Source organism: Polistes dominula, unplaced genomic scaffold (genome assembly GCF_049000335.1).
Source record: "Polistes dominula isolate Pdom_NZ unplaced genomic scaffold, Pdom_raw_medaka contig_28, whole genome shotgun sequence".
NCBI lineage: Eukaryota > Metazoa > Arthropoda > Insecta > Hymenoptera > Vespidae > Polistes > Polistes dominula.
Genome location: NW_028300879.1, coordinates 3498803 through 3518905, shown reverse-complemented (window position 1 = coordinate 3518905; position 20103 = coordinate 3498803). Strand labels below are relative to the sequence as shown.

At 27.3% G+C, this 20103-nt stretch overlaps 1 protein-coding gene and 1 long non-coding RNA gene across 5 annotated transcripts; one reads left to right on the top strand and one right to left on the bottom strand.

The window, feature by feature from the left end:
* The first annotated feature begins 887 nt into the window (after window positions 1-887).
* On the top strand, window positions 888-17019 carry LOC107070438 (uncharacterized). 4 transcript variants are annotated; one of them, XR_016176658.1, is made up of 3 exons: window positions 888-2853; window positions 2887-14281; window positions 14773-17019. It is a non-coding gene; the product is annotated as an uncharacterized LOC107070438 (long non-coding RNA). The 4 variants fall into 4 exon arrangements; XR_016176656.1 differs by having other exon boundaries at window positions 888-13722; window positions 14175-14281; XR_016176657.1 differs by having other exon boundaries at window positions 888-14281; window positions 14773-15491; window positions 15541-17019.
* On the bottom strand, window positions 17018-20036 carry LOC107070436 (cytoplasmic dynein 2 intermediate chain 2). The gene is given in 10 exon segments (XM_015328647.2): window positions 17018-17820; window positions 17938-18140; window positions 18212-18354; window positions 18599-18798; window positions 18882-19080; window positions 19158-19392; window positions 19480-19713; window positions 19795-19808; window positions 19811-19878; window positions 19975-20036. Coding segments are annotated over 10 exon segments (1425 nt in total). The 5' UTR covers window positions 20034-20036; the 3' UTR covers window positions 17018-17750.
* Between the last annotated feature and the right edge of the window lie 67 nt (window positions 20037-20103).

Here is a 20103-nt window from a genome sequence, read left to right as displayed (position 1 = left end):
ATTAATTATGTAAGCCTTAAATTTAGGATTAAGTTTTGCGAAACAAGATTTCAGATGATAATTAAATAATTAATAATATAAAAAGATGGACACGCATAAGAGGGTAGAGAAAGAAGAAGAAGTAGAAAAAGAAGAATAAAAATAAAATTGAAGAAAAATAAGAAGAAATAGTAGAAAAAAATTAAGAACAATAATAATAATATTAATAATAATAATATTAATAATAATAATAATAATAATAATAATAATAATAATAATAATAATAATTCTCACGGCATCTTTGTGGGTAATCTTTTTTTTTTTCTTTTTTTTTTTTCTTTTTTTTTTCTTTTTTTTTTAATAAGGAATTATCAAATAATCAAATCTATATATATATATATATAATTTTTTTGTAATGATATATATATATGTACATATTTTTTAATCGATTAAATTAATCTCGAAGGAAGAATAAACAAAATAAGGACGAATAAATATAAAGAAAACAACAGATGATTAAAATAATGGTCAATTTAATCATCTTACAATCTTTGTATTCATCCACGTAGTGTTCTCTTCTTCCAATCGGATACTAATATTAATTACTATTACTTTCTTTTAATTTGTTTATAATTAATTTTTGTTCTCATTCTTCTTCATCTTTAAAGTAAGAAGAAAAAATTTACAAAAAACTTCTGTTTCCTGTGCCTCACACACATGCATTTCTTATTTACGTTTATTTTTAACAACAATTTGAAATAAGAAAGAGAAAGACGATGAGTTCAATGAACCTTCTCTAAGTAGCACAAAATATTGAAAAATATTGAATACATGTGTATTTAATTATTTTTAATGTTTTTTTTTCTTTTCTTTTTTTTTTTTTAATATTATATACAAATGTATTCAATATTTTTTATTACTAGGTTTTTTATTTTGCTTATATAAATAAATTTGATCCTCCAATTGAAAATAAAAATGTAATACTTACTACTAATCATAGTAATAATAATAATAATAATAATAGTAATGAATTAAATAAAAATGAAGGGGCACATGAAACTCGATCTCACATATATATATATATAGCGTTATCTTAACTTCCGCTTTATATTCTTTCTTTTTTCCTCCCCACCATTTTTTCATTATGCTCGTATTATTTCGTCACGTTACTTTTCTTTTAATTTTATCTCAATCGTTAGTAATAATACTTACAATACATATACATATATTTATGTGTGTATATAAAATAATATACATCTATAAATATATGTATGTGATTAATGTAATATATATTTATATATATAAGAAATAATACTAATTACACACACACTCACACAACACAACACACACACACACACACACACACACACACACACACACACACATGCGGATTTACCATCCATAATTATTCTTATCGAGTATGACGTTAAAACTTGTCGGTGGTTCGTGAAATCACGCAGAAAACTTAACTTGAAAATATATCTCTATATATATATATCTATATAGAAAATAAAATTTAAAAAAAAGGAATTAATTAAACAAATAATAAAACGAGAAGTACAAATCTTGTTCATATCTTTTCTTTTCTTTTTTTTTTTTTATTTTTAATTTTAATTTTATCGTATACAATCGAAACTGATTATCACGATATATATATATATATATTTAAATATATACTATTATATAAAGTTTATTTTCACTTGTATTAAAATTTATTTGAAATAATAATATTGTGCGTGAGAAAGGAATATGTTAAATAAAAAAAAAAATTTAAAAAAAAAACAACAACAAAAACTGCGTGATCTCACGAAAAACGGTGTTACGAAATCAAATGATTGACAAATCGATAAGAAGAACCAGAATATATTTTTTTTTTTCTTATCTTCGTTTAATTTATTTCTCTCGAAGATTATTTTTTTTTTTTTCGTAATGATATTATTATTACAAAAGTGACGAAAATGATTTTTATCAACGGGTTGCAAAACAAAAACAAAGTTGTGTCTCACTCGTGTACAAAAAAATTCGCGCCACTTGTTGTACATCATTTTTCTCAATGCACGCATAATTAATACATATATGTATATGTAAAATGTATAAATAACTAATTACATGTATATTTGTGTATACACATTACATATACTAAAAAAGAGAAATATATACACTTTACAACACACACACACACATATATATACACTTTTTACACTTAAAACGAAATGAAGTTTCTAAGAGAGAGAAAGAGAGAGAGAGAGAGAGAGAGAGAGAGAGACAGACAAATACACAAAGTTATATATATGTATATTATATCGAAGGCCCTTTTGACAAATGATTAATGACAATATTTTTTATCCTTCTTCTTGCTGCTGTTTGTGAAAATCTTGGCCGAATGTCAGACACAACCATCATCATCATCATCATCACCACCATCATCATCACAACTGTCCAAAATTTTCTCTCATTTATTTTTATTTAACATTTTTCTTTTTCCCTTATGATCATTTTTTCTTACTATTTTTATTCCTTCCAAATTTTCTCATACATTTATTCCTTGATATGAATATATATATATAGGTATACCACATATAATTTCAAGCCACACATAATTCGTAACAAAATGTGTTACATTTACGATTGATTTACATTTATAATAAACAAGATATAATGTTGTTTTATTTTATATATATATATATATTCGATGGTGTTTTGTGTGTTGCACATGCACACATATTACTGACATCCGGCCAATGAAAAGCCGCGAGGATAAAATGAAGAAATTGCCTACTACTTGTGGCAAGAAAAAAAAAACGCACTGACTATTTTAGCGAATCGAGATTCGACCATGTACCTTGAAATATATATATATATATATATATGTATGTATAATATATATACACATATATATATATGTAGTACACTTTAAGCGAGAGAAAAAGAAAAAGAAAGAGAAATGGAGAGAAAGAAAGAAAGAGAGAAAGAGAGAGAGAGAGAGAGAGAGAAAATGAACGTATGTTGCATTTGTATATGTGTTAACTGAAAGTAAGAGAAAATGGCGAGCGTGCCAAAAGTAAGAGCAAAATAATGTTTGTATGTATGTGTGAATGTGTATGTGTGTGCTGTGTATACATGTGAGAATGAAAATAAATTTACATTAGTTATATATATATATATATATATATATATATATAATAAAATAGAAGGGAGCTTTCTGCTCTAAAAGATAACACACACACATTTTCGATATACACGTACTAATGTGTATGTGTGGTTAGAAAGATAAGAAAAAGAGAGAGAGAGAGAGAGAGAGAGAGAGAGAGAGAGAGAGAGAGATAGTGATCGATAAAAACATAAAAATAATGAGTCCTTTTAAATACTCCGTCGTGAGAGACATAAACATTGTTTATTATTATTGTATACCGTGCGCACACATTTGAGCAAAATAATACGTCATTTAATCAGATATATATAAAAAATAAGAAATATATAAATAAATCAAGATTGATTCGCAAAGTATTATTTTTTTTCAATAGAAAGATAACGTTCGATTAAGATAAAAAGAAAAGAAAATAATTACTTTTGCTCATGTGTTTTGCGTTTTTCTGATCACTTATTTGTTTGTATTTTTTTTTTATTTTTTATTTTTTCTTCTTTTTTTTTATTATTATTATTATTATTATTATTTAATATTATAAAAACAGTAAAAAAAAAATTGTGCGTAAGAAGTAGACGCGTGTTTCGATTTTCGCTTACTTCTCCCCCACCCTACCGATACTCCGAAAAATAATAATAATAATATTAATAATAATAATAATAATAATGATAATAATAATAATGATAAGAATAAGAATAAAAATAAAAAGAATTGTGTAAAAGACAAAGGAGAAGAAAACATATTGGCACGTACACGTATGTGTGTGTGTGTGTGTATTCCATAATAAATTAATTATAAGAAAATAAAGGAGATTGGTATGAGCAACATAAAAGAAATATATATATATATATAAAATAAGGTATACAATTACCTATATGGTTTTTTTCATTTTTTATAAACATTCTAACAACATAGTGTGAATATTGATTGGAAGAAAATAATATTTTGTTCTATTTAATTTTATCTATATATATATGTTTTTATCAGAAAGTATGATGATGATGATGATGATGATCGTCGTCGTCACGTTGGTGTATAGTTCATTGGTGATAAAAATAACAAAAAAAAAAATTAAAAAAAGCACAAAAAAAATATACATATATATATAGGACCGTTCGATCGGTTCTTGTTTTAGAGCTTTACGAAGGTAGAGAGGGAGAGAGAGAGAGAGAGAGAGAGAGAGAGAGAGAAAACAAAGGTCAATGAACTTGCATGAACCAACCCAACAACGTTGACGACGACTAAACTCTTCTCATCAGAAGAATAAGAATAAGATAAATTCTTAGAAAACAGAAATGTGTGGGGAAAATAAATAAAAACAACATAACACACACAACGCTACGAAATAATATTTGCAATACCAATGTTTTTTCTTCTCCATTTTATCTATTATTATTATATATATATATATATCATTTATTATATTCTCTTATTTGTTTGTTTTTTTTAAATCAATTTTATCTTCATTTCTAAGCGCGGGTCCACACAATAATACCTATTGTATTTAAAATTCTATTAACACTTATATACAGCGAATGAAAACAATAATAAGAAAAAAAAAAAAAAGAAGAAACATTTGTCGTGTTAAAAAAAAAAAAAAAAAAAGATAAATAACTTCTAATCAAAAAATATACAGAAGAAAACACGTTAATACAAATTAATGTTTAGACGCACTATTATATTATACACAAAATTCAATTTGTAATCTAAATTATAATTTACATTTGTAATACACACATACACACACACACACAAAAACCTACACACAACATGATTATATATCGCTGTTTAAAAACAATATACATTTTGCGTGATTTAAAAAACAAAGACAAAAATTAAGGATTAATCCATAAATATATATATATATATATATGTACGTACACACACTTGCGTATACACACAGGGACAAACATTCTGATATGTTTTTTGTTTTTTTTATAAAAAAAAAAGAGGACAGATCGATAGAAAAAAGAAATCTTATTGTAATGATCACACCGTTAATTGTCATCGTTGAGAAAAATCAATTCATAAAAATAATAAAAATGTATAACTCGAACTATATTGTTGATAAGTCTGAAATTCAAACAAAAGTAAAAATCCGTGTTTCAAAATTGATATATAAAAATCAAATTCTAAAACGATGAGAATCATCGCGGTGTGAAAAAAAAAAAAGGAATAAGGAACGAAACAATAGTTGTCGAAAAATGACTTGCTTTAAAAAAAATGAATAAGTGAGAATTTTATCATATAAGACGAATAATAATGCGTGTACAGTTTATAGGATTAAAGTTATGATATATATGATCTATATATATATATATATCGAGTCGCTATCTCTGTGATTATAAGTTTTCTCCCATATATAAACGTTCAAAAAAAAAAAATTGTTATTGTCCACACGATCGGGGACCCAATTTTTTGAACGTAATTGCAATTGTTATCAATTATAAAATAACAACTACAATAACAACAAACAACACAACAAGAAAACACAATAGGGTAATTAAGAATATAGAGTTATAATCAATATGTATATATATATACATATATGTATGTATGTATGTATGTATATATAAGTATATGTATAAAAGAACAACTAATGTAATAAACCCGACGCAAGCGTATTATTATATATATGTACATATATACATATATACATATATATATATATATATATATAATAATTATAATAATAAGAGTAATAATAATAATAAATCGTATTAAAGGGTGCTCGTTTACACGAGATAAAAAATAATGGAGAGATAAGGAGACATAAGTAAGCGAAAGTGAAAGAGGGATGAATAATAACGAAAGAAATAAAACGAAGTGTGTAATAATAATAAGAATAATAATAATAGTAAATAGTGATGAACAATAGTTATGAAAAAAAAAATAAGTAATAATAATGAAATAAATCATGATCGCGTTTTATGCTATAATGAATGAATGAATGATTGATTGATTGATTGATTGATTGATTGATTGATTGATTGATTGATTGATGTGTGATTTTAAATAGAAATCACAAATATGAATTGTAATAACGGTTTCAAAAAGAAACAAAAAACGATAATAATTGTAAATATTGTAATACGCGCGAAGGTGAGGAAAAAAAGAAGAAGATGATGATGACGGAAGTTGGTAAAATAAAAGAAGAAACGGAAGAAGATAATTATATAAGAATTAAGAATTGTTAAGAAGACAGTGATGAAAATAGAAAGAAAGAAAGAAAAATGAAAAGGAAGAAAATGAGAATATTTTGCTACCCGGTCGATGGTGGTGGTGGTAGTGGTGTTGGTGATTGAAGAAAAAAAATGTAATAGGAAAGAAAAAAAAAACAAAGAATAAAAAGGTGTACGTGTTTTTTTTCTCACATCGAATGGAGAAGATAAATTTCTCTGGGTTGGTTCTCTTTGCTACAAACACCAGAGGCAGCTCAGCCTCTGCTACGACCCCACAGCTTTTCTTCTCTGAAGATTCAACAAGGTAATGGCTGAAAGAAAGTATATATGTATATATATATATATATATATATATATGCTTTATATAAGGGAGAGGAAGGTTGAAGGTACACAAAAAGAGAGAAAGAGAGAGATAGAGAACAAAAAAAGGAGATGGAACAACGATATGTGTGGGAGTCGAACTCGAAGCAGCAGATGCAGCAACGGCAACAGCAACAGCAGCAGCAGCAGCAGCCTCTCTTTTCGGCATATTAGGATGAAGATGAGGGTTGGAAGTGATGAATAAAAGGGGGAGAGAGTCTGAGAAGAAAAAGAAGAAGCAGAAGGTTGAAAAAGAAGAGAAGGAGTGTGTGGAAGATTGTAAAACTCGTCGATAAACGCGCAAGCGCGAGATCCTTTGTCACAAGTTTGCGTCGAAGATTAAAACAGGATGATGGTGAGAGTAATCATGAATATAATGATTTTATTATTAGAAAAGGAAGAGGAAGGAAGTAGTGATAAGAGAGAGAGAGAGAAAGAGAATGTAAAGAACAGAAGAGAGATTAAATTAGGAGAGAGGATCGCGTGATTGCGTGAAGACGAGAAAAGAAGAGAAACGAATGATTATTATAATCTTTTTTTTCTTCAATCGAGTCTCCCACCTTTTCTACGCGCATCCCGTTGTTTTCCTCGCAAAACAATTGTCTCGCGTTTGCGTGTTTTTAAAACATCACCAAAGATGATACAACAGCAACAACAACAACAATAACAACAACAACAATAAACAACAATAGTTGGTAGAGTAATATCAACAACTCATAATAGGACGAGGAAAGTGATGAAGAAGAAGAAGTTAAAGATAAATTTGAAGATATAATTGTATAAGAAGATGAAGAAGAAGAAGAAGTAAATTGTCAAAATGAGAGGAAAGAATGAGAGAAAAGTAATGATTTATACAGTTCGAATATCCCAATTCGTATCGTATACGATATACTACTCTACTAATCGAAGTTTTTTTTACGATTAGAGATGAATTTCGTGTTCCATTTGATTTTTTTTTTGTTGGCCTTCTCTCTCACTATTTCTTTCTTTCTTTATTCTTTCTCATGAGTAAATGAAGATGAGATTAGACTGAAGGATTTAAGAAACAAAATAAAAAAGAAGATGAAAGTAAGAGTGAACGAAGAAGAAGAAGAAGAGGAAATAAAAAAGAAGAGATTGAAAGTAGAGTGAATGATGAAGAAACAACAAAAAAAAAAAGAAGATTGAAAGTAGAGTGAATGATGAAGATACAAAAAAATAAGAGTAACAATAAGAATAATAGTGATAGTGATAATGATAACAATAAATATTAGTTATAATAATAATAATAACAATAATCATAATCGTCATCGAGTAAGGAAGTTTCTTACAATTACTGTATTGATAAATACGATAAAGAAGAAGAAGAAGATAATGATGATGATGAAGAACAAAATAAAGAATTAGTAATAAGGAATTATTATAAGAACGAATGAATCTTTTCTGGACATATTTGAAGATAAAATACAATTAAGATCTGTTTATCATCGTCAAGAAAAGAAAAGAAGTAAGAATGTAATAAGCAAAGTGTGAAAGTGAGAGAAAGAGAAAGAAAGAAAGAAAGAAAGAAAGAAAGTAAGTAAGTAAGTAAGTTAGATAGAGAAAGGGTTGTGGGGGGTGTATGTGTGTGTGTGGGGGAGACAAGCCAGGAAAAAGCGGAGTAGCAAACATATATAAAAAAAGCTCTCCGCTGAGCTTCGTCCATGTTTTTTAACGGAGCGCACGATATATGTACTAATGTATATATGATGTTACACCACATGTGTATATTACGTATAATATCGGGCCGATTTTGAAACAAGGGAGAAAGAATATGTGAGAAGGAGAGAATGGAATAATAATGAAAAAGAAATGATGATGAGTAAAGATGAGGAGGACAACCTGGAAGATAATGTAGATTATGATGATGATAATGATAATGATGATAATGATGATGAGTTCGAATCCTAAAAAAGGGTTTTTCAAGATGATAGAAAATAAAGAAAATGTCTTTTTGATAATAACAAAAAAGCGTCCAAAAAAAAAAAGTCGTAAGTGTAAGGATACAATCAAAACAGCGAGAAGGATGAGAGAGGAAGAAAATGAAGTGACAGTTTGATTGGAAAAGAAAAAGATTGGAAAATTTTTGCATGAGAAATAAGATGGCTGAGAGAATAAGAAACAATTTGAGTGCAATTTCTGAAATAGAAAATAAAAATAATAAAAAAAAAAAAGAAGAAGAAGAAGAAGAAGATTGTAAGTAAGTAAGAACAACGTAAACAGAACGGGAGAAGTAAGAAGATGAGAAAAGGGGGTTGAGAAGGAGGAAAGTAGTGTCATTCAGTTTTATACAGAGAGATTACAAGTTTAAGTATAGATAAAAATGAAAAATTATACGTGCTAGAATGAGATTTTCTCTCAATTAAAAATGATAGAATTTCTGAGAAATTTGAATTTGACATCCATGATTTCATGTGATAGAAAAGAGAAAGAGCAGAAAAGAACATGTGATTTTTAACGAGATCATCGTGTTCGAAGTTCTGTTATGGTATCCTTCTATAATAAAAGGATGGGTTATGTGATGTACTGTTAAATGAAACAAACAAACAAATAAACAAACAAACAAAAACAAAATAAAAAATCAGAGGGAAGAAAGTTTTTTCTTCTAGCCTTCGACACCAACTTTAAAGAAAAAGAAAAAAAAATACAAAATAAAAAACATTTCTTACTCTGGAATCACGTTCTGTTTAAGATGAGATAGATAAAACATATTAGATAGATAGATAGGATTAACATTGACAGATCGAGATAAGAAAAGTAAGAAAAGCAAAAGGGAGGATTATGTTTGATCCTTCATGTTTGTGAAGATTAAAAAGAAAGAAAGAAACAAAGTATATGAGAAGGAGAATGAGAGAATGAAGGAAAACGAATAAATAAGTCTATAAACGAAGATAGGCCGAATTTTTGAATTTTGTCGTTGCAGTAGAAGGAGCCCGTCGGCTACGACGACACGACGACGAAGTAAATAAATTTACATTACTATTCCCTTTTTGGAAATATGTCTGCAAGTTTACGGAGGAAATGTTTTTAAAGAAGAACACGTTCAGAAAAAGAAGAATAAGAAGAACAGCAACAACAAATTGTTTTCATTCCTTGTCCTACATTATAATTTCATCCATTTTATTTCGTTTGAATTCTCTTATTTTATAATTCCCTTATTTCCTATTCCTATTACATCCCAATCCCCTCCCCCGTTTTTCCATACCAATAATAAATTCAGTCTGTCCTTAAAGAACAGAAATTTCCTAAAATTATTTTTAATCGTCCTAATACATATTAGAAAATAATTCGTTTAATAACCTTTCCTTTAGATACTATCCCAACCATTTACATTCCTACTATTATGGGTTCATTTATTTTTGTTTAGGGCCCTTTTCAGGGCCCGCAAATGTTTTATGAACATAAGGTTTACAACTCTAAAAAGATTTACAATTAAAAATAAAATCGTTAAATCACTTTGTCCTGTTAATACGTTAAATTCTAGATTTCATAAGAATTGTACTCTTCTTAGGTGATTCTTTTGTATTACGGTTGATTTGGTTGGATATAATTTGGCCTAAGAGAAAGTTGAAATCAATTTAGTGTGTTTGAGGACAAAAGGTTTAACGTGGGAACGTTTTTATCTGTCTTTTTCAAGACAAAAACTATACCTGAAATTTTGATAACTGTCCTTTTCAGGACAAAAGGTATAAGGAAATTAAGAAAACATACCCCAAGTTTTTCCAGACAATAATTAGGAGCCAGCAACTATTCAATGATTCATTATATGAAGGGAAAGTCCCATACGAAGTCGCCGTCGATGGAAAAAATGCCGTAGATCGGCCGATGTCCAACTGCCAGTGTTCGGCCAAGCATTGGCTATTAGTAATGGCCCAATCTTGGTTGATTACTGGCGCTTATAATCAATAAAATATTTTTTTAGAAAAGGTTTCTTTTTTTAATTTATATTTTTCTAAATTATTATTTTGTATTTTTCAAATGTAAAAAAAATTTACTAGTATTAATTCAGTTAATTTGCTTATGAACAACTAATTATTGAGTGATTTTAAAAAATTGTAATTGAAGTTGTTAACGCCGTCTTCTGATATAAAACCTGTGGTTACATAACATCTGTATTAAATATTTTTGAAGTGAAAACTTCTTTAGAATGGGCGAGACTAAATAATAGGAGAAGAAGAGACAAACATATAGGATTGAGCCTACGAGAGAATGAGACACAATATAGCTATACAGTCTTCTTCCTATTCTCGGTCTTTGATTCGTGATCCCCACTTCTGGCTACTAAGCTTTGTGTGTGTGTGTGTGTGTGTGTGTGTGTGTGTGTGTGTCCAGTGTCTTGCATTATCTAGACTAATAAAAATTTGAATACAGACGGGCAGTTAAATTTTTATACAATTATTAAATAACTATTCTAATTAAGTAATTAAATTATTACTTAAAAACTTATTAACTATGTAATTCATAAAAGAAATATAATAATAACATAATTATTAATAATAATAATAATAATTGTGGGATGAGCGCCTCCATGTCAAACTTTTTAGGCATTCGTGAGAAATATTGACCAATTGCTTTGGATAGGTCAATTGGTTAAGCAGTCGTAGTCGCCCGGTAAGCGAAGGATCCGTGGTTGTTCGAATCCCGACGGTCCCAGTTCTAGTTCCAGCGGTCCAATTTTTTTTTACGAATCCCACATAATAATAATAATATTTTATTATTATTATTATTATTATTATTATTATTATTATTATTATTATTATTATTATTATTATTATTATTATTATGTTATGATTTGCCGTCCATGTGCCGTTAAGGGGTTATATACAGTTAGACGGCCGAAAAAAAGTGAATTTTCCAGAATTTTTTCTGAGAAACCTTTTAAATTTATTGATCCAAAAATTTATACACATATTATGGTATCTTTTAACTGTATTTTAAGACTTAGTACTAGTAAAAATATTTATTTGAAAAAGAGCTACAGCTGATCTCCAGGAGCTCCTCTCAAAAAAGACGTTTTGCGGTGACCACTATATCTCGGAACTGGATCATCTTAAATTAAAAAACCAAACAGATTTCGTTAAAATAATGTTAAATCTAGTAATTAATCGAAGGAATAAGCAAAATAAAATTTTTTGACAAAATGGCGGTTTCTCAAAAAAAAAAAATCGATTCTTCACCGAAATTACGGCCTTAAATTGTTTATAAAAAAAAAAAATATCTATCGGAGAGAAAAAATCTTCGATTAATTACTAAAAAATATATTTAAGAAGGTCGTGTTAAAATTTGAGACTAATCGGTTTAGCCGTTTTCGAGTAATGTTGGTCACCGACATTGATAACACCATTTTGAGAAAAACGCGTTTAAAAACTTATTAACTATGTAATTCATAAAAGAAATATAATAATAACATAATTATTAATAATAATAATAATAATTGTGGGATGAGCGCCTCCATGTCAAACTTTTTAGGCATTCGTGAGAAATATTGACCAATTGCTTTGGATAGGTCAATTGGTTAAGGAGCAGTCGTAGTCGCCCGGTAAGCGAAGGATCCGTGGTTGTTCGAATCCTGACGGTCCCAGTTCTAGTTCCAGCGGTCCAATTTTTTTTTACGAATCCCACATAATAATAATAATATTTTATTATTATTATTATTATTATTATTATTATTATTATGTTATGATTTGCCGTCCATGTGCCGTTAACGGGCCAATATTTATTGGAATAATCGGCGTGTAATTAAAAACTATTAATGGGCCAATAATTTGTATAATACGTGGCTCATTGCTGGGCCCATTAATCGGCCGATGATCAACTACTATTAATGGGCCGGGGTTTTCATTTGTATATTTAGCCGTCTATGGGCCATTAGAAGACGCCAATGATCGGCCATTAGTTGTCATCCTTCGCCCGGCGATGGCCCATTCGAGGGGCGGTTTTCAAACTTTGTATGGGGATGCCCGCCTTCTAAACGATTTAGAATTTCGATTTTATCTTCAAGAGATATAAACTTTCTTTTTAACCCTTTCCTTGATTCTTTCGTGTTTGACATGATGCAAATCTAGGGTTAATAATTACTTTATTATTATTATATTAGAACAAATGAAGAATATTACTTACAGTATTGTAATATAATATATATATATATATATATAATATATATAATATATAATATATATAAGAGGGCTGTCGCATTTTCAGCTCCGCGTTATATGGAAACCGCGTTCTGAGAGTACCGCGTTTATAGGAGGGTTGACTGTATAATCTTTCAAAATAGGGGTAGTCCTTTTATAATCACACTGTACATCTGGAACTTTTTTCATTTCTTTTTTTTTTCAGATCAAATAGTCTACGTGAATACAATCCTACAGTTGGAAACATTTCTAATCGTACCTGGAATCTTTTTTAAATAGAAGAAATAAGAAAGCTGTTTTTTTTAGGACTTGAATTTCTTTTTTGACCGTTCTGTATTTTATTTCTTATCGTCGAACATTATTATTAATCCAAATGGACAATAAACAAAACTAACAATGAGTCAAATATTTTATATATTAAAACTAAACCTATTGACACTTTACGTATACCTATTTCTACAGTGAGTTGTCAAATGACTGCTGTAAAAAATTAAAAATATATTTTAATAATATTAAAAATGAAATTGTAGTCATTAGGATAGTGATTCATTTATAAATGAATAATGTGTATATTTATTTTTAATGCATTTTAAATGCATTTTTTTTGTCAAATTACAGGACCTGACCATCATTTCACAGCACTTGGTAAATTTAGATCTTTTTTTCTAAACTTATTGACATCTGTTCTTTTCAGGATAAAGTGTCTAGTGTCGTTTGAAACCTTTTTCATAGTTGAATTTCATTGGCTAGAGCTGTAGGGTTACGCCCCTTGCGTATTCACGGATATTCTCCTCCCCTAGGAAATTTCAAGTTTTCCTGCATGCTTTACTACTGTAGGTAGTAAGTAACCTAGGGTTAGGAAACGAAGAAAGAGAGAAGAATATAAAAGGGAGAAGACATAGGCGTAAGTACTCAATTTAATTAGAAATTTTGAAATTTTTGATTATGCTATCAAAATTCTTCTTTAACACGTTGAGTGCCACGTCAGTCATTTATGACTGACATTAGACTTTCCGTGTCCGTCACGGATGCCTGACACTTAACTAATTTTTCAATACAAAGTAACGTCTGTGGCCTAACGGGAATTTTTCTAAGAATTTTTTATGGCGCCCCCCAACGTGTTAAAGGAAAGGCTTCAATAATATTCAACAATACTTCAAACTTTCGGAAAAACGTCTGACCATTAAAGAAATTTGTATTTCTTTTGTTTTAGTGATTTGGGTCTGTTGTAATGAAATACACCATATATGAGGATAATAGAAATGAATCTTTTATAATAGCCACCTTTAACTATCAAAAAGGTTTCACAGTGAATTTAAACATGTTTGGGTCTTCATTTTGTTTGTTCCTTTTCAGAATAAAAACTCTACAGGAATAAGGCTCTGTAATGTTTAGATATTATTGAAAGGAAGAATTTGAACAAAATAGACATTGAACAAAAATGGGATATTTGTATTTACAAGGTAAGCTTTTTAAAAAATTATAATCCTATATTATCCTTTTCTAACAATAGTCGAAATTTTGTAAAAAAGAACAAGAAAATTTCAACTTTATTTTTATGATAATATTTTTCTTATTATATAATTTTTTTTTTCAAAACAAAAACTTCTACAAGAGTAGGGCTCTGCAATGGTACTCATTCTTTTCTTACGGTTGTTAAATTTTCTATAAAAAAAAAAAAAGAAAAAATCAACTTAATTTTGATAATAATATTCCTTTTTTTTGTTAATTACTGACATACTGTAAAAATGACGAAATTTTAGTTATTATTGAAAGTAGAAATTTGAACAAAAATGGAATTTTTTGATATAACATTATACGATAATGTCGGCCATTTTAAAAATTATAATAATGTAAATTTTTCGTAAACGAATATAATATATCTGTGAAATCTTTTTAAAAATACATCTTACGAATATGTTTATTAATTAAATTTTATTACTTTTTTTTATAGTTATTTTACTGTATAAACTTGAAGATATACATTCTAACCTAACATAGGTAAAAAAGAAATTCAAGGCACGTATTGTTGAACATTACAAAGAACATAAAAAAGAGAAATTTTCTTTGGAAGACGCTAGATGTCTCTAGAAAAAAGAACACGTTTCAGTAGAAGTTTATTGTAGGCAGTAAGAAACGTTATTCTTAAAAATTATTTTTACATAGTTCGTTTTATTAAGTTCTGCTGTATATATTTAAAACTTTTCACAATATATTAAATTAATTATTTTTTTTTTCCAAATAATACAAAGAAATAAGTGAAAGTGTTCGTTCGATTCAAGAAGGTTCTTCTTTGTTCATTTTTTCGAGAAGGAAATGTATTATCATATTATTTTTGAAATATTATTCAAACCGGATGTATTGACGTCACATGAATGTAAAAAAGAAACTTATCAATGACTCATGCTGCAATACGGAAGATTATATTCTTTTCTAAAATGTTATTTTACAGAAAAGAGATAAGATAATAGTCTCCAATAGCACAAGGTTTTAACCTAAAAATGATATTTTAAAAAATAATACAGTAAGGTAATTCATTATAACACATTTACTAAAATTAGTTTTTTTGAAAATTTAGATTTCAAGTAAAATTATACGATAAGATAAGATAAAAGTTTTCAATAGCACAAGGTGTTAACCTAAAAATGATATTTTAGAGAATAATACAGTAAGGTAATTCATTATAACTCATTTACTAGAATTAGTTTTTTTGAAAATTTAGATTTCAAGTAAAATTATAATGGCTGTGATCTTATATTAAAACGGAGTAAGTAATTAATTTATAAAAAAAAAAAAAGGAAAATTCCTGAATGTTTTTCTCATAGAATATTCTTGTAAGTTCCACACGAATTCTGTAATATAACTCCACTTTTATATTGAAATACAGTGCACGTGACTACAGTTTATCATATTTTATATAAATTTGGTATTATATATAAACATTTACACACATTATATACAAATATAATAATGTTTACAGGATGATCAAAAGATTGAAAAAAATTGGTTTAATTAATTTGATCAATTATTTGTTTCAGTGAATAAAGCAATAATATTACTAAACTTTATGAATTATTTTTGTTCTGTATAAGGTGCAATAACTAACATCATCACAATACTTTATCAGTTATTTATTTTCTAAAAAATGCGATAAAATGATTAAAAATTACGCATTAGAAACGAGAAACCTTGACGAATTCAAGTGTTTATGTTCAATCAGGAAGATAAAACCAAGAAAGGTATGTTCTTTTTTTGACCGATTATATTTATTATTTATAAGTAAGTATTTATTTTTCAAATATAAAAGATATTCATATCAATTTGAGATCTGATCTCAAAAATTTTTTTCTCTTCTTTTTTTATTAATATTTTTATTAATCAATTTTACGTATATAATATTTTGTATTTATTATTTATTTAAAATTTATGATTCTTTTTGCTTTATTACATTTTTCTATAGGGACAATAAAATAACTGTAAAACAGTAATAAAATAATAACATAATATAATAAGTATTGTGCACATGTGAACTTTACTAAACAAAAAAATGAAACTTTACTAACTATCTAATTTATAAATGTTTTTTTTAAATTGTATATAATAGTATAAAATAAATAAATAAATAAATATATATATATATTATTTCTTCCCAATAATTTCGTTTTGTAGAAATAGATAAAAGAACTCGTTTTACTGCATGACTTAATCGCATCACTGAATAACATCAGTAAGTTACGAAACTGTAAATTTGTAAAAATTCGTCAGCCTGATCATCGTCTTTGTAAAAGTTTTTAAACTTTATCTGTTATTTGCGTCACTGAAAATACTTTAACATAATTATTTATACGCAATCTAACTAATTACGTTTATTTACTAAAAATTTCAATATTCATTTTATCGAAGTATTTAACTTTGAGCGATTGCAAAATTAATTTTAATTAATACGATATCAAAATACAACACATTTCTTTAATATATATGTGAAAGAAACTTTCCAATTAATTCATTGTATTAATTACATATTTATGATTATTATTTTTACAATAGAAACAACATAGATTTTCTAATGAAATCGGTATTTGTGGTAAGTTGCCAACTTTAGTGGAAAGATTACTAATATTTGTTGATTCGCAATTTCTATTTTTATAACTAACATTTATATTTATAGTTAATGCAATGAAAATAAATCATTTCATGTATATATTTTGATTTGTTTTAATTTATTTATAAAATATCATAATGTGCGTTATCCAACGTATATTTCAATCGTTTGTTTTATAGTGTGTAATCAATACTTGTTATTTAAAGTAACGAAATAAATTATTTTTATTTTAAACATTTTCTCTCTGAAATTACTTTCAAGGTATACAGTTTTACCATTCGAATGTTGATAAATATTTTCTTTTATATTATTGTATATATGACTTATACATTTATATGTTCATAAGTTTTCACACCTATCGATACTGAGGTTTATATTTCTCGATAAAAATAAATAATATGTTTAATTTTAATTTCGAAAATCCGCAAGATCATTTCAAGGACATGTCACCAATCATTATAATACATTTATAAACGCACGACAGTTATAAATGTAAAGAAAAAAATAAGAATATTGTGTTAGCCTTGAAAACTAAATAAAAAAAAGATTTTAGCGCGTATTTTGTGCAACGTATTCGTCTTTTGTGTGTGTGTATGTATGTGAGATTCAAAATAAATAATAAAAATTTCCATATAATATTACAAGTAACAAAAATATTAACGTGGCTATCTTTATATCTAAAAACCCTAATAATAAAAATAATAAATATGATACAACAATTGTAAAGTAATAAATATTTCGTCAAAGCAATTACTGAAGAACTTTCTAAAGTTCACATTTACTCGGATGTTGCCTAAATTGTTTGAAAATTTCTCAATAATCAAATTTTCTCAAAACAATTGCCGAGGAACTTTCCAAAATTCTAAATAACCATTTATGTCCCCCATAACTAAGATGTCTCTGAAATAGAAAGTAATAATATAAAACTAAATATAGAAAATACAAGTGAAATATTAAAATTCACAATGAGTTTTCTTCAATCTATCGATTGCCGACATTTTCAATACGATCACATACCTTTTAGAATTGACACATAGATTACTAATACTAGCTTTGCCAGTTATTTCGAGTTTTATATTAGTCATGGCTTTACCATCGGTTTCGTTATAAAATTTAATTTCATTTCCAGCTCCAAATGTTGCAAATATATTTTTATTTCCTGTCATCCACGTTAAACCAATAATGGTACTTTCCACCGAAATTGATTGCTGACAAACGTTCTATACATAACAAGAAATTGATGACTCTACTTTTCTAATGTTTATCGAAATATTATTTATTGAAAGTTTACCTGATCCAAATCGTATATACGAATATCTTTATTCATCCCACAGGCAATAAATGAATTACGATTTGGTGAACATTTGATACACGTTATACTTCCTTCGTGTGTATCGTACTTATCTATCACTGGATCCGAAAGATTTTCATCTCCTATACAATTTGACAAAATATTACAAATATTACATTATTACAATAATAAATTGTATTATTAATTAATTGGATAAAATAATAATATTAAGTTAAGCATAAAGTTCGTTCACTGTTCTCATGTAACAAAATGGTACAATCATCATTGATTAATCTAATATTAAAATATATATATATATAACATTAACTATAACATGAACTGACTTTAAACTCAATTTAATACAATATAAAAAATATTCATATACACCTTCGATAGGAGAAACATGATCGAGAGAACATTTATATATTCCACCGCATGATGTTCCAACAATGAAAATATTAGGATCTTTCCATGAAAAATCAAAACTGGTAATACATAGTCCAGCTTCTGCTGCACGTTCGCGTGTACCTCCTGCGCTTCGAGGTCTCGAATTTTCTATTGGATTATGTTCTTTTATTATTTTGAATCTTAAAAAGAGAAAATAAATTCTACAATAAACAGAAATTCATATGTTCTATTATAAAATGAAAAATATTTAAATTATACATACTGTTTGTGCAAACGAGTTGTAAAGTTAGCCATTAATTTGTTAACTGCGATATATCCATCTCTACTTGCACTTATTAACATAGAAACATCATTTATAGTTTTTGGCTTCCAATATATTTGAGAAACGATATCACCATGAACATAAACATATATTGGAATAAATGAATCATCATTTCTAAGATTCCAAATTAATACATCTCCTGTAATGATAAATTCAAATTGATATGTTTTATGGGTTTGTGGAATAAAATTAAAGATAGAAAATATAAATGAATACCATTCAACAAGCCTGCTGCTAAAATTGAAGGTTCAACTGGATGATAAGACAAGGTTGTAACACAAGAATTGACTTCTAAAGTCTTATTAGGATTATCTGAAAGTTGGTCTTCTCTCGATAGACCGTATAACTTTATTTGTGTAGGATGATCACACCAAGTTTCATGGTATACAGCACTATGAGATACAGCTAATGTTCCACCTGCAATACTCCATGACAAATCACTTATTTTTATCTGTAATGAAGGCCAATAAACAAATGTCTTATTCTACTACAATATTCTTTTTATACTATATTAGAATATAATTTTGTATAAGGATACCTGTGATATCTGTGATAGAACAATATCTGATTCTTCTATAGTATTCAATCTTTTTAATAACTGTAAATTAGCGGATGTAGATTTAGTTGTTTTTGTATCATAATCTTCAAAAGCATTGGTATTGTAAGCTGCATCCAATGTTTCTAATAAGCTTGGTGTAACTTTTCTCAAAAATTTTGCCAATTTGTTATAATCAACGTTTGGTGTCTTTGCTTGTTCTTGTATAGTTTGAGTCTATCAAATATATTATATACATATGAACATATAGAATTAAATTGAGATAAATATACAATAATAAAGAAAGAAAAAGATTACCTCTGCATTTTTTTCTCTACCGTTTGTGCTTGATTGGAAAAATATGTGATTTCTGTAGTTTGTACGTTAGCGGATACTTCTGGTCTAAAAGTAAACGAATTTACATAATTATATTATATAGTTAATAAAAATTATTGTCTTTCTATTGTTTTATCAATATCTAAAAATATTCTAACTTACTTAGCAACTGATACTTGTGATTCAAAGCCTACAGTATCAGATGATTCGTTTGTAAACATTATGTTTAAATAATCTAGTTAAAAATTGTATCGAATAAGAAATCTTTAAAAGAGAGAAAGAGAGAGAGAG